Genomic DNA, 25,646 nt, shown 5'->3' on the forward strand with positions numbered 1-25,646 from the left:
CCAGAACAGGCTGGCCCACTAGAAAAGCTGGGCGACTCCAAACCTGCCCACCCGCCCAACTGGTCCGGGCTCAGGCTATCCTGCCGTGGACGAAGCAGGAGGAGGCAGCACGAGAGACTTAAAGATGGGAACACGATGAGACATACTCAGGAGGGAGGTTAGCTGCAGATGGGCAGCCAGAAGTCTCCGGCAGTCAAAGGACACTTCTAGTTCTGATGCTGTTCCACCAAGAACACAACTACCTCTTGGGAGCTTTTTGCAACGCTGGAGCAAGTAGGACTGCTGTCAGCAGGGGTGTGGACAAAAGCCACTGCACTCAGGGTCAGTCACACTGTAGGTTAAAGCCGGAAGGGTCTCAGAATCACCTGATAAAACCTAGACGCAAGTGCCCCACCCCGAGGCTTACAGAATCAAGGCGCTCCTCCTGGTGCAGGAATTGGGCAATATCTTCGATGGACGTTCCCAGCATGCCCTGCTCCTGAAGGAACTGGATCCCTCTCTTGGGTTTCTTGTTGAAACTGTTTTGAGAAGAGATAGGACATGGGTTACTTATTTCAACGTCTGGAGAACAGAAAAAGCTGGCATCTGAGCCATGAACAAGTCACGTTTATCAGCTTAGGAAGGTCGTGTGTGTCCTGGCAGCTTCTCTAAATTCCGCCTTTAATTTCTGACCTAGCTGTAGCAGAGTCTGATGGCTGTCACCCAACATCAGTTCTCCTCTTCTCCCACACGAACAGAACTCAAGGATGTTTAGCTGGGCACACGACTACCTGAAAGAAAAACTACATTTTCCTGCCTCCCTCAAACAAAGTATGGCCATGTGATAAAGTTCTGGCCTGTGACATACGAGCAGAAGTGGTGTGGGTACTTTCAGGAAGGAGCCTTAAACAAAGCTGGCTTGGCTGGGAGGTATATTCTTTTTGCCCTTTCTTCTTTATTCCCTAGGATATATGTGACGGCTCGTGCTCCAGCAGTCACCTTAAGCCATGAGGTAACACGGAAGGTGAAAATTGTGTTAAGGATGGTGAAGCAGAAAAAGTAAAAGAGCCTGGATCTCTGATGTCCGTAAGAGCCAATATAAGAGCCCTAGACTGTCCATGTTGGGATTTCCTTTACCAGCGCTTAAGTACTGTTTGTATTTCCTGTTAAAGGTAGGCATACTTAACTATGTATAAATTCAACTCGCTATTTACCAGGCCCTGCACTGGAGAAGGCTATTCAATACCGTGTCAGCACGGACTGGGGCAAAGGCTACAAGGGAAGGACACGGATAGTGTGCAAGCAAGAGCAGCTTGGGACCTGTGCAGACAGGTGGCTCCAGGAGGCCTCCTTGAGGAAGAGAGGTTTTGCCAAGTCTTAAGGAGGAAAAAGACCCATGAGTATTCCAAGCAGAGGGCACGATGGTGAAAAGAGCTTGAGGTATTCAAGGGACTGAAGTGTATCTTACGACGTGGATACTGGCAGGAGGATGAGGTCAGTGAGGGGGACCCAGAGGTGGGATCAGGCTGCGATGAGGAGAGAGACACCTGGAATGATTGTAGGCAGGGGAGTGGTATGACCTGATTTAAGTTCTTAAAAGATTAGCTCCGGGAGAACAGACTGGGGAGATGCCAGTCTGGGGAGAGCGGAAATAAGACCAACACTTCAATTAATAAGTGAGTATTCTAACATCAACTTTTTTTTTTTTTAATATTTATTTACTTTTGAGAGAGAAAGAGAGACAGAGTGTGAGTGGATGAGGGGCAGAGAGGGAGGGGGACACAGAATCCGAAGCAGGCTCCAGGCATTAAACTGACAGCACAGAGCCCAACATGGGGCTCGAACTCATGAACGGCGAGATCATGACCTGAGCCAAAGTCAGATGCTTAACTGACTGACCCACCCAGGTGCTCAACTATTTTTTTTTTAATGTTTTATTTTTGAGACAGAGAGAGAGCGAGCATGAGCAAGGGAGGGGCAAAGACAGAGGGGGACAAGGATCTGAAGTGGGCTCTGTGCTGACAGCAGAGGGCCTGATGCAGGGCTTGAACTCACAAACTGTGAGATCACGACCTGAGCCAAAGTTGGACACTCAACTGACTGAGCCATCCAGGCACCCCTAACATCAACTTTTAAAACAAACTGAATTTACTAAGTTAACCAATCATTCAAAATTTGGGCAGGATGTAAAACTGTGCTTATATATTTTTGTATGTGAAAGACTGGAAAGAAATACATTAAAATTTACCAATGATTGTGATAATGATGATGTGCTTATATGGGAGAATGTCCTTCTTTTTCACAGATGTAGGGCTGAGGTATTATGATGGGTGCAAATTACTTTCAAATGGCTCAGAAAAAAAAATACATAGATAACCCTAATAGGGTAACATTAATTCTTCTGTGTGTTGAAATTTTTCATAAGATATAGTTGGAAAATAGTTATCAACAGTGATTTCCTCTACATGATAATTTCATGAATGATTAAACATTCCTGTGTTGTACTTCTATTTTCTGAATTAGTTTAACTTCTTTCATTAGGAAAAATAAAAATAAAAAGACCAGGCATCAGTTACACAAAGCTATTCAATTTCAGTCTCGATGTCCCTCTCCATCTCCCACTCACTCCCTCTGCCTGGCTCAGTCGGGCTCAGCTGCAAGTGCCAGCACTGCCCTTTTGTGATAGGCATTCCCCTTGTGGACTCAGTCCCAGGGGGGATGTGGCTTTGTCAGAGGCCCCAAGAGATTCGGCTGGAGTAGCAGCCATACTCACAGCTCGATGCCGTGTTCAATAATCTCCTTTTGTTGCTTGATGACCTCAAACTGCTCCGGATCATCTTGGACAGCCATCTGGGTCCCTGAGGACACTGTGGACTCCATGGATGTCACACTGCTCCGTCTGGCCATGTCAAGGCCTTTCCCGTCCCCCATTTCCTGATCTGTGGGCCTCTCCTGACCTGACATAAAAGCAAAGGAAACCAAATAAGCAGATGGGATACAGACACACCTGAGCTCAGATGGGGCTCTGTGGTTTCCTTTCCCAGACCTGTAACAATAAAGCTTGTACTGGAAGAATCACAAGCATGAAAACTTGATTATTACTCAGATACTTAAAAACTTACTTTTTTGTCGAACTTGATAAGCTAATTCTAAAAAGTACAGAAACTGTCAAGACACTTGAAGAGCAGTGGCTAGGAAGACCTGCCCTAACAGGTACAAACTCACTAAGAACTCAAGGTATCTGAAAAGGCTGGTATTGGCACAAGAACAGACAAATCCATGGAACAGAATAGAAAATTCAGGAACAGGCTTCCTTCTGCAGGGAAATGTGTGTATCATAAAGGTGGTGCTTCAAGGTGGTGAGGGAAGGAGAGACTACTAAAAATATGTCAGAACAACTGTCTCTCCATTTGGGAAAATGACATTAGAGCACAACTCACACTATTCCCCCCAAATTCCAGATGCATTAAAAAGCAGAAGCTTTCAGGTAGTCTGAAAACTACAGCGTTTTGCTAATTCTGAGACAGCGACACAAACACAGCTTTCCCCAACAGTCGGAAGCAGCCTATCGTGAATGGAGGTGGCGGTGCAAAGTGCTCTCTCACCGAGGCTGGTCTGGTGGTTGGGATTGACATACAGGTCTTTGCTCCATTCCACCATGCACTTGAGAATGGACACGAGGCACTCCAAACCTTTCTTCCTCAGACTGAGCTCCTAAAGGACAGAAGGGACATAGCACAGAGGCTTAACAGACGAATTGAGTGCAGACATCTACAGGGCTCTTAGGGAATCCTGCGAGGATACAAGATAATCACCGACATTCGGTGCTATTAACCACAGAACCCAAGGAAAAGTTAACAGGTGGCGTAAGTATTAAGGGCTCATTGCAAAACCCCTGAAACTCTCTACCGCTGTTCATCACAAACACCCTAGCAGCAAGAATGTGAGATGTGTGCTTTCCAAAAATGAGCAGTGTTATCTGCCTTTTTTTTTTTTTTTTAAAGTAAACTCTACACCCAATTAGGGGTTTTGGACTCACAATCCCCAGATCAAGAGTCATACGCTCCAGGGTGCCTGGGTGGCTTAGCTGGTTGGGCATCTGACTCTTGATTTCTACTCAGGTCATGGTCCCAGGGTCATGGGATCGAGCACTGTGTTGGGCTTCACACTGAGCGTGGCGTCTGCTCAAGATTTTTTTCTCTTTCTCTCTCTACCCCTCTCCTCTGCTTGTGTGTGTGAGCTCTTAAAAGAAAATGAATCTTAAAAAACAAAACAAAACAGTTGCACACTCTACCTACTGAGGCAGCCAGGTACACCAAGTGTATCTGAATTTTTAAAAGGAAGCTATTCACTGTTTATATAATTAAAAAAAACACTTAACACTTTTCCTTTTTAAAAAACCAACAGGGTCGGGGCGCCTGGGTGGCTCAGTCGGTTAAGCGTCCGACTTCAACTCAGGTCACGATCTCGCGGTCCGTGAGTTCGAGCCCCACGTCGGGCTCTGGGCTGATGGCTCAGAGCCTGGAGCCTGCTTCCGATTCTGTGTCTCCCTCTCTCTCTGCCCCTCCCCCGTTCATGCTCTGTCTCTCTCTGTCTCAAAGATAAACAAACATTAAAAAAATAATAAATAAAAAAATATATAAAAAAAATAAACCAACAGGGTCTTAACCAGTGACTGCCCTCCCTCCTGAAAAAAAGAAAAGAATTTTACATCATCCAGCAAATGAGTGATTCTGGACATATTCTTACTCCTCAGACACTCACAAATGCATTCCATTTTAAGGTTTACTCTACAAGTAAATAAAAATACTGTTTGTTTTTAAGTAGCATTCCTTAAAAAATCGAATGTGAATCACAGATAACCTAAAGAAATACAAATAGTTTAAGACTCAAAACAGCATCTAAGGTGGCACAGCTCTCTCTGCAAGTCTAATGACAGCTATGGACTTTCTAGGGAAAATGCCCATACACCAGAATTGTACCCATAATTCCAGGCAGCGCACAGACCTTCTGACCAGTTCCCTCAGAGACCTTAGGTTAAGATCCTGTTCTCTGTGTAGGCACACTAACGAGGCAATCTGATAACAGGCAACGTCCTTTGCCTTACTGGAGCCTGGGATCCTGTTTTCATTCAATCTTTGGAACGGTGATTAAGTGTGAACTCACTTCCTACAGTTTTAGGCTCAAATGTCACCCTGGAGGGACTACCCTCATGACCCCATTAAAAGTGGCAATACCCTCACTTCTAGGACTCCTTTATCCCCACTTTATTTTTCTCTACAGCTTATTTCTTCATTGTCTGCTAGTAAGTGTCATGACCACAGCAACTGTGCATGCTCATGGGAGTGTCCTTTCACCACTGTATTCCAGCACCACGGACAGCGCCTGCCTGGCACAAGGTCATGCTCCATAAATGTTTACTGAAACAAACGCACATTAAGTAGAAATGGGTGTTCTCAGTGTCCTTACCTGCAGAGGTGTCATTCCCAGCTCATGTCCACTTCTTCCCTGAGCGATTTTGGATAAATCGTTTACGAGGCGCTCAAAAATGTTAGCAGCATTTAAATCACAGTCGTAGTTGACGTAAATATCTACAACACACTGGGCATCTTGGAAAATAACACACAGATATTAGAAATTCTGATCAAACACACATAGCAGTTACATTTTCTTATCACATGAGATTCCTTTTATAAAAATGCTTCCCTGTAAACTACGGACTCGGGTGGACACACCTCCCTCAGGAAAAGTGTGTCAGACGTTCTAGAAGTTGGGAGGCCTGCTTTCCAGGCCTGCCTCAGCACCGACTGAAATCTCAGGCATCTCATTCCACCTCTCCAAGGCTCACTCTCCTCAAAAGAAGTAATGATTGCCTGATCCACCTCTTAAAGTTATGTAACTAATGAAATCATGCTTGATGACAGACAAGAGGGGGCTTGATTGATAGCCCCACAACTGTGCGTTCATAAGGTAAATCCAAATTTACCTTAGCATCCAACCAGGGGTTAGCAGCACCAACACCTTGGGTCCTGTGACTAACAAACTGTTCAGTTTGTAGGTAGAGTGACCAAGTCTCCTAGTTTGGCAGGATGATGGGGTTTCCCACGATGTGGGACTTTCTGTGCTAAGACCACAAAGTGCCAGGCAAACCGGATTGAGCTGGTCATCCTCTAAGGGAGAGTGGGGCAGGACTAGACAGTACGTTAGCAGTAGCCTTTAAGGTAAGGATTTCCCAGCACTGCATTAAAACTCTAATAGCATAAAGTAAAGGGCTCAATCTGGATTCTGGAAAATCAAAGTTTCAGAAGCATTTCTGGGTAAGTCAATGGATAAGCACACCCTCAGGGTGAAAATACCTGCACAGATCCTTGTCAGAGTCTGAATGACCATCCACCTGTGCTCAAAAGAACTTGTTGATGTTTCTAAAATGTTCAGGAAAATCTCTTTGAAAAAGACCTACATGGCATGGAGACAAAGGAGGACACCAATTAATCCAGTTTAAATTAGGGCTCAAAAACCCCAAAGGCTTTAGGGGGTAGGCAGAGCGAAGCAGCCTGGGCAGAAGTAGCAGAGCAATGCACACTCGCACTGCTGAGGCGCACTGGAGCCCCGGCCTCCCGTGGGAACGGCTAGCGGGGTGGGGTGGGCCCACAGTGACCTGGAGAACATGGGCCCCACCGGAAACAGGACCAGCTGCTCCTGAGCAACGAGTGAGAGGAGCTGCCAGGCACAGTTATGTGCGTTAAGTGATGATTTTGAGAGAAACCAGAAATCTGGATTTTCACGTAAAATCTGACTTCTCGATTTGCCAACTATTTAGGTTATTTCAAACAATTTATAGGCTAAACATGTTGAGGGGACTGAGTCCAGCATACAGACCATTTGATTTAAACTTCTGGTTAAAATGAAACGCACGCAAGATTCTGGGGCAAGGACTTTTAGGAAAAAGTACTCTCTTGCTCATTCAAAAAGTCCTTCTTTGGGGTGCCAGCAAGTAGACTGTGTAACTCTAGTTCCTGGAGACTGTGTCACCAGGGGTTAACTGAGTGTAAGCGTCACCATCATTAAAAAAAAAAAAGTCATTTCAGAGCCCATACCTCTATCTGCATTTTCAAGTGCATTTTAAAGTTTGAGAGAAGAGTAAGAAAAATGGCAAGAGAGAGCTCAAAGACATCAGGCACTGAAGAGACGCCGTTTTTGGACAACGCCACACAGAGATACTGCTTGATTGCGTTGATGAACATCTCGTGAGTCCTGAAGACGGGGCCAGCGTTCTGCAGCACGGACAGGAGCAGCTGCAGGGAGACCACCTTGGAGCGCAGCTCGTGGGATCTGGGACAGAAAGGGAGAAACGGTGACGGCGCTACAAGATTCCATTTCAAGAAGCATGTTTCTTGACAAGGCTTTGCTTCTCTACCAGTGGGTAGCGTTTTCTGAGAGCCAGTGAGTTAAGGATTGTCACCTGCACCTAAATGCGAAGAGAGTGAGGGCAGATGGCATGAGGTGGGCCCTCCCGGAGGACTATGAGAACAGGAACTGCCAACTCCTGCTTTTTTTCTCTCCCTGCCAAAAATAGGGAATACAGCAGGAGCAAAATGAGTGTAAACTGACTCCAGAAAGCTGGTTCTACAACTAACCGAATAGAATCAATTACTTTACATTATACATGTGAAACTAAACGTGTGTCCTGCTCCACGTTTATGGACAATGCAAACAGTGCTCTTTATCCACCTGTCTCCTGCTCCCCACCACCACCCACAGGGCTGCAGAGAAAGGGAAATTTTCCTGAATCATCTCTTTAATGGTCATTGTGTCTCAACAGAAAAGCTGAAGATTATTATTAGCAACTAATAATAACAGTGACTATAAAACTCATAAAGTGCAGGGCCCTTGCACTCAGGATGCGATTACATCATCTCATGTAATTGATCCTGCAAGGCAATTTTCCACATTCCCATTTTTTCAGATGAGGTTCAGTAATTCATATGGCTGTGGAGTTGGTCTCAAGCGAGCTAGGAGGGAATGCAGCTTTCCGGCTCCAAAGGGCTATCATCCTTGCAGTAACTTGTTCATGACAAAGAATGTTTTGGCTTCTCTGGGTTGAATCTGAGGCTTAAATCTGTACTCAGGGAAGCAGAGGTTTCCAATGAGGGCAGGGAAGTGAGGTTTGTACACATCCTGCCTCTGCCCACCCTGCACTAGATTAAATTCATTAGTTAGGAAACAGAGGGGGCACATTCAATATAATGACTATTTTTCACACACAAACCAAGGAAAGCAACACCGGGCAAAATCTTGGTTGGTGTGGGCACAGAGACAACACATTATGAAAGGGCTGTCGGGACACCAGGAATGTGGAAAGCTGTAAATTCCTGCATTTGCAGCAACCATGGGAGAAGGCACTGAGATTTTTTTGGAACCCCCAAGATCCTCCTGGGTTATCTGGGTTATGTTATACACAGTCAAGAACTGCTGTCCGCTTACTTTGGATCTGGGGGGCCTTCACCAAGGGGCTTCATGGACAGCTTGCAAAGGGAGCGAAACACCAGGAAGGCGTCCTTCTGGAGAATGTGAGAGAACCTAGCAGCCACCTGATGTCCCTGTGCATCTGATTCCTGAGATTAGAAACAAATAAGAGAAAAATCAAACCGTCAAAACCAAATAAGAACTCTTCTCAAAAATAAGAAATATAGTTATCTCATGGAAATCAAAATTTTTTTATTTATTCAATGGGGGAACTGAGGAATGTGGGGAAGGGGACAATATGTCAAAATAGGAGCGATAGGGGAGTCATTATAGCAATTCTAAAACCTTGTTCCTTGTCCTTTAAAAAGTGGGTATGGATGACTTAATGATAAATGAGCAAACATAAAACCATTAAAAATCTAAGACAAATACAGTTGACCCTTGAACAACACGGGTTTGAACTGCACGGATCCACTTATCTGCAGATTTTTTTCGATAAATACAGTACTGTGAATGTATTTTTTCTTCCTTATGATTTTGTTTTCTCTAGTCTATTGTTAGGAATATAGTATATAATACATACATACGAAATATGTGTTAATCAACTGTTTATGCTATGGGTAAGACTTCCAGTCAACAGGTTAGCAGTAGTTAAATTTTGGGGGAGTGAAAAGTCATATGCAGATTCTCGGCTGCCTGCCCCCAGCCCCGGCATTATTTAAGGGTCATGTGTATAAGTAATTCTATTAGCTTGGATAGCAGTATTTCTAAGGACACTATTGCAGGGTAGATAGGGGAAAATGACAGGCATTTTAAAATATACTTCTTTAACTAAAAAGACTATATTTAAAAATTAAAAAAGTATTTGTAACATACAACAAAGATTAATACGCTCAACATACAAAAAGTTGTTATAACTCATTAAGGAAATACAGAAACCTTCCACTGAAATGAAAAGCAGGCAAAAAACATGAACAAGCAATTTACCAAGAAATGCAAATGACAGATTCACCTAAATAATCTTACTACTGATTATTAAGGCAGGATCTTTCTCCCAACAGACTAGCAAAATTCTGAATGAATTCTATTGCCCGGTTTTAATGAGGGAATGGGGAAATGAGCACTGATAGCCTACAGGTGGGCAGAAATTTGAGCATTACCTTCCCAGCAGGCTAATGTGATGTTAAGGAACAAAAGCCTTAAAGCTTCCAACTCGTGACCCAGCAATATCACTTGTAGGAATTTATCCTAAAGAAAGAATTAAGGACGTGCACAAGATTTATCTATAAGGATGTTCATTATAGAACCATTTCCTGTGATAAAACTGAAATGACATAAAAACCTAATGGGGAATTGGTAAAATAGATTATGGTAATCTATATGCCAGAATTTTACATGACCACTTAAAAAATTTGTTAGGTCTATACGTACTCATGTGGAAAGATGTCCATAAAATAGTGCTGAGTGAACAAAGTAAGTCACGGCCTGGTATACAAGGCATGTGTCCTTCATATAGATTTAAGTACATCCCTGTTAGTGCATCCTTTCTTAATGGAAATGACATAACCCCATGGGGACTGCAATAGACTGAAAGCTTATGCCTCCCACCCCCATTCATAAACTGATATCTAATCACCAAAATGATGGTATTTGGAGGGTGGGGACTTTGGGAGGTGATCATATCGAGAGGGTGGAGTCCTCATGAATGGGATTAGTGTCCTTATTAAAGAGGCCCAGAAAGCTCTGTAAGCTCAGTAAGAAGACAGCCATTAGTAAATCATGAAATGGGCCCTCACCAGACACCAAAACTGCTGGTACCTTGATCTTGGACTTCCTAGCCTCCAAAACTGTGAGAAGTAAATTTTTATTGCTTATAAACCACCCAATCTATGCTATTCTGTTATGGCAGTCCAAACAGACTAAGACTGGGACAGGTATTGGTACTTGGTGGAAGGATGGGGGGCGGGTTGAAAAAAATCTTATTCTTTTTATGTATAAAGCACAGACACACATATAATACATAAACAGATATCCAGTTTATCAGTGGCTTTAAAATTCATGAAAGGGGGTGGTAAGTCAGAAAAAGGAATAGATAAAAAGGCTTGGGGGGTGCTAATAATGCAAAAGGTTGAGAAACACTAGTAAAAAGGTACAGGCAGTGGGTTCAGGTGGGACGTTAACATCATATCTCTCCCTGTTTTGAATGCTTACATACAGCATTTTCAAGAGAACAACAAAGCTATTAAAGAAAAATAATATGGCAGACAGATCTAGGAGTCTGAAAGATGTTCATAACACACATTAAGTTTCAAAAGTAGGTTACAAAACAGCATGTATCTTGTGTGATTACATCTAACTGAAAAAAAAATATGAGAAGGGGAGAAAAATCTAGAAGGATGTAAGTAAAATGTTGCCAAGTGTTATCTCTAGGTTAGGGGATTATAGATGACTTTTACTTCCCTATTTTTCCTCCTCAGTATTTTCTTATTCTTCTGTAATGAATGTATATTAAAGGAGAAGAAAAAGGGCAGGAAATCTAAGTTTTTACAAGTCTGAACAACCAGCGTTAACAACAATGTCCTATACAACCAACAGTAACACATTCTGAGAATGGAACCTACTAATACAAAGCGTATCAGGCCAGGACTGTGTGACTAGCTGAACAGGGGTTGCTGGTTTTCACTCGCTTCTTCTGCTAGAGATTTAAATCTGCATCTTCTAAAAAAGGAAACTTCGAGACGCATCTGTATGGGAGGATCACCAGCGTACCAGATTATCCGCTGATGACAAGGACTGCCTGTCGTCCGCTATCCCATTGGTCTGTGAATCTTCATCAGCTGCTGGGGGCACAGCACACTCCTGGCACTCCATTTCACCTGGGACCCTCTCAGGTTCTGTCAGACGGTGCTTTTGTGCTGCTTCTGAAAACACAGGTGCAGAAGTCATCACCAAATTAGCACTTGGTCTAAAAGGCGGCCTGACCCCAGGAAGAAGTTATTCACATGATTTGCCAGCTCCTGCTTTTTCCCTTTTCCCTTCGCACTACCTTAAGAACTGACACAATATCGAAAAAGGCTTGGCCAAAGCGGTGCTTAGACTTTACATGTGTCCATTATCCACAGTCCCATTCCCTGGAGGTTTCATTCATACCACAGTCCATGTCAGTGGTGTCTCTAGAATTGAGCAATACGGCAGCCTACCCACCCCTGTCCACTTCTGGAAAAGGTTAGAAGCAGCTAAACCTGCAAAGCACAGATTTTTGTTTTTAAAGGGGCTACTAATATAGGTGTTAAAGAAGAGCCATGTAAATAAAAAGAATTTGATAGTTATGACAGGAGACCTTAGTCATGGAGTGGAGGGAGAGGGGGACGCAAAAAAAAAAAAAAAAAAAAAAAAAAAAAAAAAGACCTGAGCTTCCTGGCAGCCATGTGAAAAGGGAAAGATAAAGAATTAAAACTATTCTATTTTACTTTTTTTAATTTTTAAATGTTTATTCATTTATTGAAATAGAGACAGAGCATGAGTGGGGGAGGGGCAGAGAGAGAGACAGAGACACAGAATCCGAAGCAGGCTCCAGGCCCTGAATTATCAGCACAGAGCCGGATGTGGGGCTCAAACCCACAAACCATGAGATCATGACCTGAGCTGAAGTTGGATGCTCAACCAACTGAGCCAACCAGGCACCCCAAAACTATTTTATTTTAAAGACATTTCTACCAGAGTGTACATTTTTATGTTCTATTAATTTAATTCTACATTACATAAATAATGAATTCTATGAATACAGATTGGTGGTAACCTAAATTAACAAAAGGACAGGGCTTAGAGCAGTGTATCAAACTTCTTTGACCATGACCCTCAGCAAGAAATGCATTTTAATGGCTTGCCTGGGTGGCTCAGTTGGTCAAGTGTCTGACTTCAGCTTGGGTCATGAGCTCAAGGTTCTTGGGCCCGAGCCCTGCGTCTGACTCCACGCTGGCAGTGACGAGCTTTCTTCGGATTCTCTTTCTCCCTCTCTCTGTTCCTCCCTCCAACACGTATGTGTGTGCGTGTGTGTGTGCATGTGGGCTCTCTCTCTCAAGGTAAAAAAAAAAAAAAAAAAAGACCCAGTACACGTGTGCATATAATAACTGAAGCACGTTTCATGAAACAGTGCTTAACATTACCATCGTTATGTATTCAGTTTCTGTTCTATTTTCATTTTATTCTCTCTCCTTTAAGAAAGGCTGATTGTAACCCCTGCTAAGTTAATGATTTCTCAATCCACTAATGGTTTACTGCCCCTGGAACCAAGTGTTCAACACATAGGCACTGACGTAAGATTTGGGGCAAAAACAAAGAAAAAACTCATCCAACAGTCATTCTGAGCTATACAAGTTTAATTCCACCAAAACCACACCATAAAACTGAGGGAGCTATGAGTGAAGACTAACAAAACAAGGGTTTCCTGTGCATCTGATACCCACTGACGTGATACATCAATGGTTGGCCATGAACATTCAGCAGCACCTCAGGACTCCCAGCCACTCCTGGGAAAAGCTGGATATATATGGGAGTGGCTTTCTGTCTTTCGTGTGGAGCGCCCAATTCTAGCACTGTCAGACTGTGCTTTCTGAACTCTGAACCTGGCCCTAGTGAGAATAAAATTAATCACTAAAAAGAAGTCATTTCTGAGTTCCACATGAAAGATGGGCAGATACAGGCAGACTCAGTTTCCATGACTTCACCGAGGGTGGGCACTCCACCACTAAAATTATCTGCCCAAGGACTTTTTTGGAGGAGTGTGTAGGAAGAAAGGCTGGGCTCTTGGTTCTTACCTTTAACAGCAGATGTGACCACATCTTCTAAGATCTCCTTGACCACCTCCTGGGCTCCGTCATCAGTCCCTACACACACCCAGAGACATAAACAAATACATATGGGTATTTCCAGGGAAAGCAAAGGAAGGGGCAGAAGGTCACATCTCAAAAGGCAAAGGGGTCAAACGAGTCCTCTCCAAAGCCAAATCGGATTATGCCAACGAAAAACAAGTCCTGTGCAATCTGGAAACTCTCAGGCAGTGTCTGCCATGACTTTGAGTTTCCTTTTGTGGATCTCTCTTCCTTCTTAAGTCACAGCTATGCGGTTAAGGGCCCTCTCCACCACCCCAGAGTTTGAGGCAGGAGCCGCATCTCATCCAGCTATGCTGCTCAGCAGAACAAAAGACAGGGCTTTCTCTTGTGCCTTCACATCCAGTACCCCAGGGCCTTGGGAAGTGACATGCCCCCTGCTGCCTCTACTCCCCCACACTCTGACCCCAGAACTCAGCATGAGACTTCTAATGTGGTGACGATTTAGTACATTTTAAGTAAAATTATTCTGTACGCTGTTAATACTTAAGCAAAGAGCTTCAGCACCGATTGTTCTAAAACTAGTTTTGGGAGAACTAGTAAACAGTTCTGGACTTGACTTTAAGGAATAAACATTACTGCCTTCTCAAACATCACAATGACCAAAACTTAACAGAGCTAAAATACCCCTTTAAATTCTTCCTCAATGAGGACTTTCAATCAAGCCCTTATTTTTATGAGTTCTGTGCTTGGCCCAAAAGGTCCTAGAGAACAGCACAATGTATTTTCATTTCCACTGAGCACTTGACCCACCCAAACTATTTATTTGCTCCCCCTCCCCGACCACACACACATGCCCCAAGCTTTACGGAGGTACGACTGACGAATGAAACTACATAATAAGTATGTAAATGGCTAAGTAAATCTCTGGAAAATGTTGATGCTGTGTACCCTTTTCTTAGAGGGCAAAAAAGAACTTGAATGAAAGAAAGTCCAGAGCCACAGTGACAATCTCCTGTCCACGTCTTCATCTAAACAAGATGAGTTACACTAGCTCTGCGTGTGACCATACTTCAGGCATTCTTGTACCACCTTTGCCATTTTCATGCATCACTGGTATCAGTATGTTACACGTGTACATTTAACAGTGCTCTTTACATTAACTCACCTTAAACAAGAATATTCACAAAACCGCAGGTTTCATGCACTAATTATATTTTCTGAATGCATGTTAAAATAAATGTGTAACTATTAAAATAAAAACTGTTTATGCATGAGCCACCTAAAATCACCTCATCTACATGTGACAAGATATTTCCAAGTTCCTTCCCAGTTCCAACATTCTCTGATGCTATATGTGCTGCTCCCCGCCACCCCCACTACAACCAAGCTTCACTGAGGTATAAGCGACGATTAAGACTTGTATATACTTGGGGCACCTGGGTGGCTCAGTTGGTTAAGCATTCAACTTCGGCTCAGGTCACGATCTCGTGGTTTGTGCGTTCAAGCCCTGCGTCAGGCTCTGTGCTGACAGCTCAGAGCCTGGAGCCTGCTTCAGATTCTGTGTCTCCCTGTCTCTCTGCCCCTCCCCTGCTCACACTCAGTCTCTTTCCTTCTCAAAAATAAACATTAAAAAAAAAAAAAAAACCCAAACCTTGTATATACTTAAGGTACACAACTTGATGATTTGATATACATATACACTGTGAAATAATCACTACAGTCAAGCTAATTAACGCATCTATCACCTCACACAGTTACCATTTTCTTCCTTTTCTGTGTGTGGTGAAAACACGTAGACCTACACTCAGCAAATTTCAAGTATACAACACAGTATTGTTAACTACGTTTATACTGTTGGCATTTTGCACCTCCAGAACTCTGCCCCTTACATAACTGAAACTCTGTACCCCTGACTAGTACCTCCCCATTTCTCCAACCACCATTCTACATTCTGTGTCAATGACTCTGACTACTCTAGGCACCTCATCTATGTGGAATCACACGGTATTTTTCCTTTTTTTTTTTTTAATGTTTTGGTTTTGAGAGAGCGCAAGCAGGGAAGGGGCAGAGAGAGGGGGACAGAGGATCTGAAGCAGGCTCTGCGCTGAAAGCAGCGATCCCAATGTCGGGTCCTAAGTCATGAAATGGGAGATCATGACCCGAGCCCAAGTCAGACACTCAACTGACTAAGCCACCAAGGTGCCCCCAGCAGTATCTGTCCTTTTGTGACTGGCTTATTTCACTTAGCACAATGCCCTGTAGATCCATCCATGTTGTTACAAACATCAGGATTTTCTTCTTTTTTAAGGTGGAATGGTATTCCAGTGTGCGCGTGCATGCGTGTGTGCGAGCATGTATGTATGTCTGCACTTTATCCATTCATCTTTTGACATTTAGATTATTTCTGTATCTTGGCTATTATGAATAATGCTGAAATGAACACGGGAGCGCAGATGATCTCTTCAAGATCCTGATTTCATTTCCTTTGGAGATAATACCTAGAAATAAAACTTCTGGGTCATAAAGTAGTTCTATTTTTAATTTTCTGAGGAACCTCCATACTGTTTTCCATATGGGCCGTACTGATTTACATTCCCGCCAACCGGGCACAAGGACTCCCTTCTCTCCACATGCTCACCTAGCTCTTGTCTTTCACCTTTCTGATAACAGCCATTCTAACAGGTGTGAGGCGATATCTCATTGTGGTGTTGATTTGTATTTCCCTGATGATTAGTAAAGCTGAGCACCTTTTTAAGTATCTGTTGGCTATTTGTATGTCTTCTTTTGAGAAATATCTATTCAGGTTCTTTGTCCATTTTTCAGTGGGTTATTCGGGGGTTTTTTTTGTTTTTGTTTTTGTTTTTTTTGCTGAGTGGTATAAGTTCCTTGTATATTTTAGATATTAACTCCTGATCAGATATATGTTTGCAAATAGGTTCTCCCATTCCACAGGATGCAGTCAAACTCCACTGGTTGTTTCATTTGCTGTGCTTATGCACTGTTTTTAAAAACAGCTGAATTAGCTGTGAACATTTAAGAACTAGGAGACATTCATAAAAATCCAGATGTGGCTTCAGAAAAATTATCTGGCAACATCAGGCCACAGTGGCTGGACCCAGGAGTCACTGCCCCCTTTAGCCAGGGTGTGAACTCTGCAGATGTCCTGGTGCCTCGGTCCTTGCCAAGGTCAACGGTCTTTCATCCACTGAGGACAGGTGCTATCACAGTCAGCAGGAATGTGACACATGTCTGTCAAGAGTGTGGAAAAAGGGAGACTGACGGGGCTGGGTATTTGAAAGACATCAGAGAGACAATGTTCCCTTGTGGAAGTGACTTCAACACGGTAAGGAGGAGTGAAGGCTCTGGAGCCAGTGCGTCTGGTTCAGGTCCCCACTCTGCCACTTCCCAATGTGGGGACTTAGGTCACTTGACCTGCTCGAGCCTCAGTTCCCTCAGGAGCGAACAAGGACGATTTCCACAGCACTTACCTCTGGGGCCTCGTGAGAATTCAATAAAAATAATACCCAGAAAGCGTTTCAAATGGCGCCCGGAGAGTGAGGAGCGGAAGGTTCATTTTTCTTAGGCCTGCAGAGTGTGACTGTGGTAAGATGCTCATAAGGTGCCCTCGGGACAGAGGACGTCTCATCTCTGTCATCTGCCTGGCCCTGGAGACTAAGTCCATACTGAACTTTCCCACCTAACCACGCAGAAAGCAGTTTCAGTTACTTCAAGCCATCACTATCTTTCATTCTAAAGAATGTCCATTTCTACAGGGATCTTCCTCTTCCCTCACTGCAGTTTTCCACTTAAACAGCATCAGGCCCACCATTATTTGGAGGGATAACAGTGTTTAACTCATTTTCCTCAATAGGCTGGATCCATAATGGCACCTGTCAAAATATTCTCAGGCTAGGAAGGGGTGGGAGACGCAGGAAGCCCTAATTCCAACAGAAGGTTCCTGCACAGGGAGCTGCTGCTGAAGAGTCCCCAGAGAGGCCCAGAAGTAGCAGGACTTCCCACAGTACCCCTGGACTGCTTCATGTCAGCCTGGGGTAGGTCTCAGGAGAGGCCTTTCTGGATGACATAATAACCACTGAGAAGTCTGCTGTGTTTAACTTTCAAGCATGCTGTCAAAATGTTAGGAAACCAAATCAAATCAAATCAAATCCTTGGAAGGTTCAGAGTATACTTAAAACACTCCGGTTTTGCTGGTTCTCTGGGATGTCCAGCAGTCACCATTTGGCCATTACTGATTAGGCACCAGATCCTACCTGTTTCACAGATTCTGTCCCTAAGAGGGTCACCTTGAATACGTTCAGATGAAAGAAAGCCTTGCTGCCATTCCCTCCCTAGCCAGCAGGAGAATAACCTCCATGGTGGGTACGCCAGGTCCTGACTCATACCCTTAGTCCTCTAACAGAGCTCTAATTTTGTTTTGGAAGGGGCTGTCCCTAGATTCCTGGCCATCCTAGCAGACGGTAGCCATCTGACCAAGTTGCGGCCAATGAGGGGTAAGCGCAAATTACTGGAGATTGCATCGGGTTCCAGAAAGGCTCCTTAGAAAGGGGCATGACTCAGCCGGGAGTCCTTTAGTCCCACCCTCTTCCTCCTTTCTGCCTAGAGCAAAATGACAGCATCTGGAACCATGAGGTAACCTGGAGGATGAAAGTCACAAACTAAGAATAACCGGGGAAAAAATGGAAGGAATCTGAAACAGACCCACCCACATCCCTGCTTTCTGTCCAGCAGAGCAGGGGCCATGGGGGATGGGGGGAGGTGGGGTGGGAAGATGCACTCACTCATTCGTGCAGTTAACGTATTGTTAACATATTGAGTGCCTACAAGTTTGGCACCGTTCCAGGCGTTTGGACTCTATCACTGTTTAAAACAAAGATCCTGATCCTCATGGTGCTTACATTCTAGCTGGGATAGTAAATAACTATACATGCTGTGTCCTACAGCGCTAGGGGAAAAGTAGAGTGGGAGGAGGCAGATGTGGGATTGGAAGGGACAAATGTGAACCCATGGTGACAAGAAAACGTGACATGCCTGTTTCCTAGAAACTGGGGTTTGGTTGTGCCCAATGTCCAAGCACTTGGTAACATGTAAGAATACTAAAGGGAGGGGCGCCTGGGTGGCGCAGTCGGTTAAGCGTCCGACTTCAGCCAGGTCACGATCTCGCGGTCCGTGAGTTCGAGCCCCGCGTCAAGCTCGGGGCTGTTGGCTCAGAGCCTGGAGCCTGTTTCCGATTCTGTGTCTCCCTCTCTCTCTGCCCCTCCCCCGTTCATGCTCTGTCTCTCTCTGTCCCAAAAATAAATAAACGTTGAAAAAAAAAATTTTTTAAAAATAAAAAAAAAGAATACTAAAGGGAAAACATCAGGGAACATAGCTGTTTGCTATCACATTCCAGCCACACACCAGTATGGTTCCTCGACAGGAAGAAATACATTAGGCAACCTCCTGTTGCATAATAAATGTCCCTTACACAAATGTTGTAACCCCATGAGCTGAAGCCTCCCTGCCAGACAGCCTGTGTCAAGAACAGGTCAGAAAGGAGGGGGACCTGTGGGTACATTTTGTTATTTTCATAAAGTATTGTTCTGAGACAATTTTTGTCTTCTCCACAAAAAATAAATAAATAAATAAATAAATAAATAAATAAATAAATAAATAAATAAAAATAAAAATAAAATAAAATAAAATTCCTAAAGCAGAAGATTGGGTGCTAACGTGGAAAATAGGCTCATGTTATTCTACAGGACCATGCCTACCACCTTCACATCTGGTTACCATCTTAACTGTTTGCCACTGTTCCCTAACTCCTTTTTTATGCTGAAATTTACTTGAAAGCTAATTATAGCAAACACTTACACAGGTCCCAGGGCCAGTCACTGGTCTCATTGGACTCTCACAGACCCGCAGGGCAGGTACTAGCTGTAGGCTCATTTTACAGATGAGGAGCCTGAGCCCAGAGAGGTTAAAGATTTCCCCAAGGTCACAGAGCTACTACAGGGTAGAGTCATGGTCTGAAACCAGGCTGCCTGATCAGCATCTCCATATTGGTTAAAAAGAGGATAGCTTTTCTCTAGTGTATAGTACTTAGGGACTGGGTTGTTTTTCTCTTAAAGAATGAGATGCAAGAAGAAAAAATGAGCTAAGAAATCTTTAAACCCACAGGTATTTATGTACCCACAATACTCATTAGTTGTATAAATGTAAAAACGCTAATGTCTCATGCATGGTGGGAGTCAAAAAGTCAGGATCTTAAAAATGATCTTAAAAGAAAACAAGAAGTGGGGGGCCTGGGTGGGTCACTCAGTTAAGCGGCCAGCTTCAGCTCAGGCCATGATCTCCATGAGTTCGAGACCCCTGTCAGCCTCTGTGCTAACAGCTAAGAGCCTGGAGCCTGTTTCGGGTTCTGTGTCTTCCTCCCTCTCTGCACCTCCCCTGCTCACGCTCTAGCTCAAAAATAAACATTAAAAAAAAAAAAAAGAAAGAAAACAAAAAGTGACTGCTACTGGGTACAGGATTTCTTTTGGGTGTAATGAACATGTTCTAAAATTGACTGTGGTGATGACTGCAAGCTCTGTGGATATACTAAAAATAACTGAAGTGTACATTTTAAACAGGTGAATTTCTGGTACATGAACTGTATCTCAATAAAGCTGTTTTTTAAAAAATCGACAAGACTAGCCAGGCAATGAGGAGGAGTGTAAATGGACAAATGGGGTGAGGTCCCCTAGGGAGACTGCTGGCTGTGCCCCCAAATTCACAGAAGCTAGCATATCTTAGGTTCAAAGATCTCATTTTGTAAGTTTACAAAGACCAATCTAATGCATGTCTTGGACAAACTGATAAAGATTTACCAAATGATTACTGACTTATCAACTTAGAATGAAAAACTTCTCAGCGGAAAGAGATACTCAAGTCTGCTGGTGAACTGTCTCCATGTACGCAAATTTCACCGTGGGAGGCAAGTGATCCCAGGAAGGCCGTGGGCAGGGTTCTCGGTGAATTAAAAAGGAAAATGTATGTGGAGCGCTCAGATGGCGAGCTCGGAGCCTGACACAGTGACCAGCTGGTGAGGGGTGGTTCTAGGATGGTGAGGACTACAGGATGGACCCCACAGAAGGGCAGGTTGTGTTATCTCCATCGCGGAGACACTAGAGCCCGGGCCTCTCAGTGGGCCTCGACAGCCTGGAGTCCAGCCCAGGGTGCCGTCTCCCAGCACCGTCACCTCCACCACCTGCCTCTCACGCTGTCCTTCCTCTTTGGCTTCTATGGCTGCTCAACCCCTTCTTCTGAAGGGGAGGTTCTTTCTTTAGAGCTACATCTTGAGAACCAGAAGCCACTCACTCTTTTTAAGGGTAACAGACCCACTTCCATTCTGACCCACTATTTTGCGGGTTTGCTACTGGATTCTTACTGGCAATCTGATTCCCATATTCTCGGGAGAAGCCTTGCAGAGGACACCAAGTACTGGCAACAAAACCCACAGCAATACACGAATTACAAATCATTCTTTGTTACTGCACAAGTTTAAGTTACGGTGTTTCTGCAAAACCGCATTTTAGAAATCAAGTTTTTTTCCCCCCATTCATTCAAAAAAATGCATTTACTGACAGTCTGCCGTGAGTGTTGGGCACCATTCTGGTGTTGGGCATACAGTGGTGAACACAGCGGTCTAGATCTCAGCCCAGGGATAAGTGAACATAAATCCTTCAGTGATCTCAGGTAACAATAAGTGCTTTGAAGGAAAGAAGAGAGGCTGATGGGGCAGAAGGAGTGGCAGCTTCAGAGAGGGTGATCAGTTCAAACAGGGATACCTGAAGATGGGGGCGGGCGGGGCAGGGAAGGGACAGGAAGTGCAAAGGCAACAAGAGTACGCATGGCACTTTCAAGACAGAAACACTGCCTGCACACTGGTTGGCAAACAAGGGGGAAAGAGGTGTAAGAAGGGGATAGAGAGGTGGGCAGGAGCTGGTCACACTGGGCCTCAGAAGCCACAGGGCAGTGAGGGTACAGATTTCATTCTGAATAGGATACAATGGGAAATTACCAGAGAGGGTTGGTCGGGGGGGGGGGGGGGGGTGCTGGATCTAATTCATGCTTTTAAGACATCACTTTGGATGCCATGTAGAAAATGGGCTATAGTGGAAGCACTTTCCTGCAGCTAAAGAGACTGACATTTGTATCTGCACAGCTACGCTTACTACCTCGCATGTGTTTAAATATTAATACTTATGGATTGACCACAGCCTGATAAGGGTTACAGTAAAAACCTGGTCCTTGCCCTGAAAGCTTAAGAAGGCAAAGATGGTAACAGATATAGAGGGTGGGCCAGTAGTTTCTGAGCACGTTCCCCGAGACACAGGACAGCAGGACTGAGGAGACAGCAACTCTGTGCTCGCGCTCAGGCACGTGCCATTCTTAGTGGCAACTTTTTCTTTTGTCCTTTCCTTGAGTAAAGATACAGAAAAACCTTCCAGCAACAGCACTTGGTCCGCTCCTGTGTATGCCAAGCATTCTGGTAAATAATAGAAGAACAAAAGCTCTCAAATATGGATGCTTTTACAGAACACACGACCAACAGAAATTGCCATCAATAATGGGACAGAGGAAGAGATGAGATAAAGTATAAAGATGGGTCAGATATTTCATGCAGACCAAGCAGCTAGAGTGAAGAATTACTGGACAAGTATCACCGGGAAGGTATCTTCCTGAAAAAAATATGAATTTGAGAACTGGTTCATAAAAACTGCCCAGGGCAACATGCAAACATTCAGAAATACTCTTAGGATAATCCAATCCACCATCTCATGCCTGATGTTTCATTTACTTGGAGACTAGAATCAGCTGTGGGATAGCTCTTTCATTTAAAAAAAGCAAACAAAGGGGCGCCTGGGTGGCTCAGTCGGTTGAGCGTCCTGCTTCGGCTCAGGTCATGATCTCGCGGTCCGTGGGTTCGAGCCCCGCGTCGGGCTCTGTGCTGACAGCTCAGAGCCTGGAGCCTGCTTCGGATTCTGTGTCTCCCTCTCTCTGACCCTCCCCCGTTCATGCTCTGTCTCTCTCTGTCTCAAAAATAAATAAATGTTAAAAAAATAAAATAAAATAAAATAAATAAAAAATAAAAAAAGCAAACAAAAAACCATGCAACGTACTAGGTCACAGAAGGAGAAAACAAAGCTATCTGTCTGTCCATCTATCTGCCCGCTCGCTCATCCACCTTCCTGCTTCTTTCACAGATGTCCACGAGTAGCCACTAACTACCAGGCTGTGGGCACAGTGCAGAGATCCCGTCGGTGTATACGTGACATGACAGATGAGGTCCCCTCGTCCTCCCCTGAGCAGATAAGGCAGGCACTGAGTGACTAATTACCCAAACAGTTAACCCCTGGGTGAGAAACACCCCAAACTGAACCCACTGCACTGAAGCTGTAGCCTGATGCATTCCGGGGGCTATTTAGAGAAAACCACGCGGCTGACATCGGACATCATGCCTTGCTGGCTATGTTCAAGAGAAAAGCAACAGGGAAGGGGAAGGCCCAGAAATAGACAAGCTGCTATCAGAGGTTTCCTGCAGATGTTACCAGGCTCCTTCAACTGCCCCTCAGACACAAAATAGGTCCCTCTCACAGTGGGAAAGGGACATTGCCCAGGACATACCTGACAGCGACGGGCCTCTTTCACCAGGTGCATCTCCGTTCTCTGAGCTCTCTTTTCCAGAACCACTCCTGGCATGTTCACCATTAGTTAAATCTGTCTTTTCAGGAGTCGTTGGTTTGCTTTGTGCCTGGCTCTGCTTCAAATGACTGAACTTTGGGGACACTGTTGCAGCTTGGATCACAGGGGACTGGGGTTTTGACTGGACTGGTTTTTCCAATTCTCTGGCCTCCTGCAACTAAAAGGCAACAAAAAAGGGATTCGATCTAAATGGTCCCAGCTCTGGGGCACCTGGCTGGCTCAGCTGGTGGAGAGTGTGACTCTTGATCTCAGGGTTGTGAGTTTGAGCCACCCCCTCCCCCGCCCCCGCCACTGGGTACAGAGATTACTTAAAAATAAGAAAATCTTGGGGTGCCTGGGTGGCGCAGTCGGTTAAGCGTCCGACTTCAGCCAGGTCACGATCTCGCGGTCCGTGAGTTCGAGCCCCGCGTCGGGCTCTGGGCTGATGGCTCGGAGCCTGGAGCCTGTTTCCGATTCTGTGTCTCCCTCTCTCTCTGCCCCTCCCCCGTTCATGCTCTGTCTCTCTCTGTCCCAAAAATAAATAAACGTTGAAAAAAAAAAAAAAAAAAAAGAAAATCTTAAAAAAAAAAAAAAAAAAAAAGTCCCAGCATTTTGAGAAGGATCAGAAAATATGTCAGCCTGTTGCTTAAAAAAAATCCAACCAGAAGGATAACATTTTAAAAAGGAGATAAATTCTTTTGATAAAACTCAGAACAAATTCTCAATGTTGATTCCAAAATTCATGCTAGTTTCTCTGCCTTTTAAAACAAGAACAAAAACAGAATTCAGAGGAAGAAGGGATAAACTTTAAAGTGAAACAGTCACATATCAGAAGATGTTGCATCCCTAGCAGCTGACAACTGCTACCACTCACCACTTGGTTTTCCATGCGGGTGAAAATGACGTTCAGCATCTGAGTAAGGGTAGCCTTGGCAGTGGTTTGATTGATGAGATTTTTGCTGGCCAAATAGATATTGTAACACGTCCTAACTGTCTGCAGAATAGTACCCTCATGAATTTCAATGTGTGGGGACGTCACCGCTGTCAGAAGAGCCTAAAACGAAAACCCACAACATTCACCTTCACAAACACCCACCTGCTTCCCATCCTCCCACAGCCAAACTTTCATACAGGGTTTAGCTTTGTTTTGGTTTCATAAATTTTAAGATGGCTCTGCACACGAAAACTCCCCATTGCTCTGAGTTTAAAGATAATTATTAACTCTATAAAATTCCAAATTATTTGATGCTAATTAAGTTGTGTTGAAGAGGGCTTTCTACCAGTTTACTTTTTTAAGAGCCAAAAATACAGACCATTCTCTCAGGAGGGAAACTGCTCTAATTCTATCTCGTCTATATTAATCACAAAATATACAGGTTTTGATAGGCGGTCAGTGTCCTAGTTCCCTGGAGGGTTTCCAAGAGAGCTTTGGGAGTGGCCAACACGGAACCATCCCACACAAAGCTAATACAGTTAGGACTTAAGATCTGGAATGTTGGCTACACCCATCCAGATCCTGTTTCCCAACAAGCAGATGGTACTACTACATGCTAAACCACTCCTGGCAGCACAAATGGAATGGAACAGGGAAATGGGATGGGGGGAGGGGTTGGAATGGAACAGGGAAATGGGATGGGGGCGGGGGTGCAGGGCAAGGGGCAGACTGGTGTAAGATTATCAACAAGGACCCACTGAGAAATGGCAGATGGGGAATCCAGAATTTCAAGGAGGAAGACCAGGAGATTTCAAGCCGATCCAATTGACAAGCAATTTACATTGTTATTAGCGGAACTGTTTACTCTGAAAACACACCTGGTTCCACTCTTCTTGTCTCAGCCTGGGCTAATAAATTCTGACACTTAACAAAAGATGTAAGTGATGCTTACACTCTTCTGTTCCAGCTCAGCACCACCTGAGACAACTAACACATGGCAAATTAGAAATCCAAATTCCCAAAAGACACTAGCTTTCTTATTTAAAATCCAGATCAGGCAAACAAACAGAAATACCTTAATTATTTGTAACTGAACTCCTTCATCGGTCTGAGGGCCCTGAAAGCAGTTGCAAATGGTTTCAACAATCCTGTCGATAAGCCGCTTCCCTGGGGCTCCACTGTCCGGGGCGTTGCCGGTGATGTGCCCATATGCGATGAGTTTCTAAATACAGAAAGAACAGACATGAAAAGTTTCTGCCCGACAAGGACTGAGGCTGCCCATGGCAGCAAAAGAAGTGCTTAGCCTCTGGTTCCCACAGATCTCTCTGTTCTCCCGGGGCACGGCGGACACAGCCACCCTCTGGGCACAGTGTTCACCCTGTCTCCTCTGGCAGGAGAGCCTCAGGATGGTGAAACGGTGTCCAGTGGAACAGGCAGAGTGTAGAACAATCGCCAATACACAACCACTAGTGCGAAGGACTGAGGGACTAAAATCTGTACGGAATAGAGACAGGAAGTCATCAGTGCGAGACGGGCAGTGATTACTCACGAGCCCACTTTCTTTCTGAAGTGATAAAGATGGTCTAGAATTTGATCGTGGTGATCGTTGTACACCTGTCAACGTACAAAAATCACTGAATTGTACACTTTCAATGGGTGACTTGTGTGCATATAAATTGTATCACGAGCTGTTAAAAATCCGTATGTATAGA

At 44.3% G+C, this 25,646-nt stretch overlaps 1 protein-coding gene across 3 annotated transcripts in view; it reads right to left on the reverse strand.

Annotated features, from left to right (window-relative positions):
• ARFGEF2 (ADP ribosylation factor guanine nucleotide exchange factor 2) overlaps positions 1 to 25,646 on the reverse strand; it is a 104,681-nt gene that overhangs the window by 55,396 nt on the left and 23,639 nt on the right. The window contains exons 4-15 of one of the 3 annotated variants that reach the window (XM_045444302.1): positions 25,010 to 25,156; positions 23,875 to 24,054; positions 22,944 to 23,178; positions 13,263 to 13,331; positions 11,215 to 11,366; positions 8,464 to 8,594; positions 7,077 to 7,311; positions 6,336 to 6,435; positions 5,449 to 5,588; positions 3,585 to 3,693; positions 2,753 to 2,936; positions 407 to 518 (exon numbers count right to left, since the gene is read on the reverse strand). In XM_045444302.1, the coding sequence (XP_045300258.1) occupies positions 407 to 518; positions 2,753 to 2,936; positions 3,585 to 3,693; positions 5,449 to 5,588; positions 6,336 to 6,435; positions 7,077 to 7,311; positions 8,464 to 8,594; positions 11,215 to 11,366; positions 13,263 to 13,331; positions 22,944 to 23,178; positions 23,875 to 24,054; positions 25,010 to 25,156 (1,794 nt within the window). Of the gene's footprint in view, positions 1 to 406; positions 519 to 2,752; positions 2,937 to 3,584; positions 3,694 to 5,448; positions 5,589 to 6,335; positions 6,436 to 7,076; positions 7,312 to 8,463; positions 8,595 to 11,214; positions 11,367 to 13,262; positions 13,332 to 22,943; positions 23,179 to 23,874; positions 24,055 to 24,812; positions 24,919 to 25,009; positions 25,157 to 25,646 lie in introns of those variants that run through there. The other 2 variants (XM_045444303.1, XM_045444304.1) reach the window with 2 other exon arrangements.

The sequence above is a fragment of the Leopardus geoffroyi genome, chromosome A3 (assembly GCF_018350155.1).
Source record: "Leopardus geoffroyi isolate Oge1 chromosome A3, O.geoffroyi_Oge1_pat1.0, whole genome shotgun sequence".
Classification (NCBI taxonomy): Eukaryota; Metazoa; Chordata; class Mammalia; order Carnivora; family Felidae; genus Leopardus; species Leopardus geoffroyi.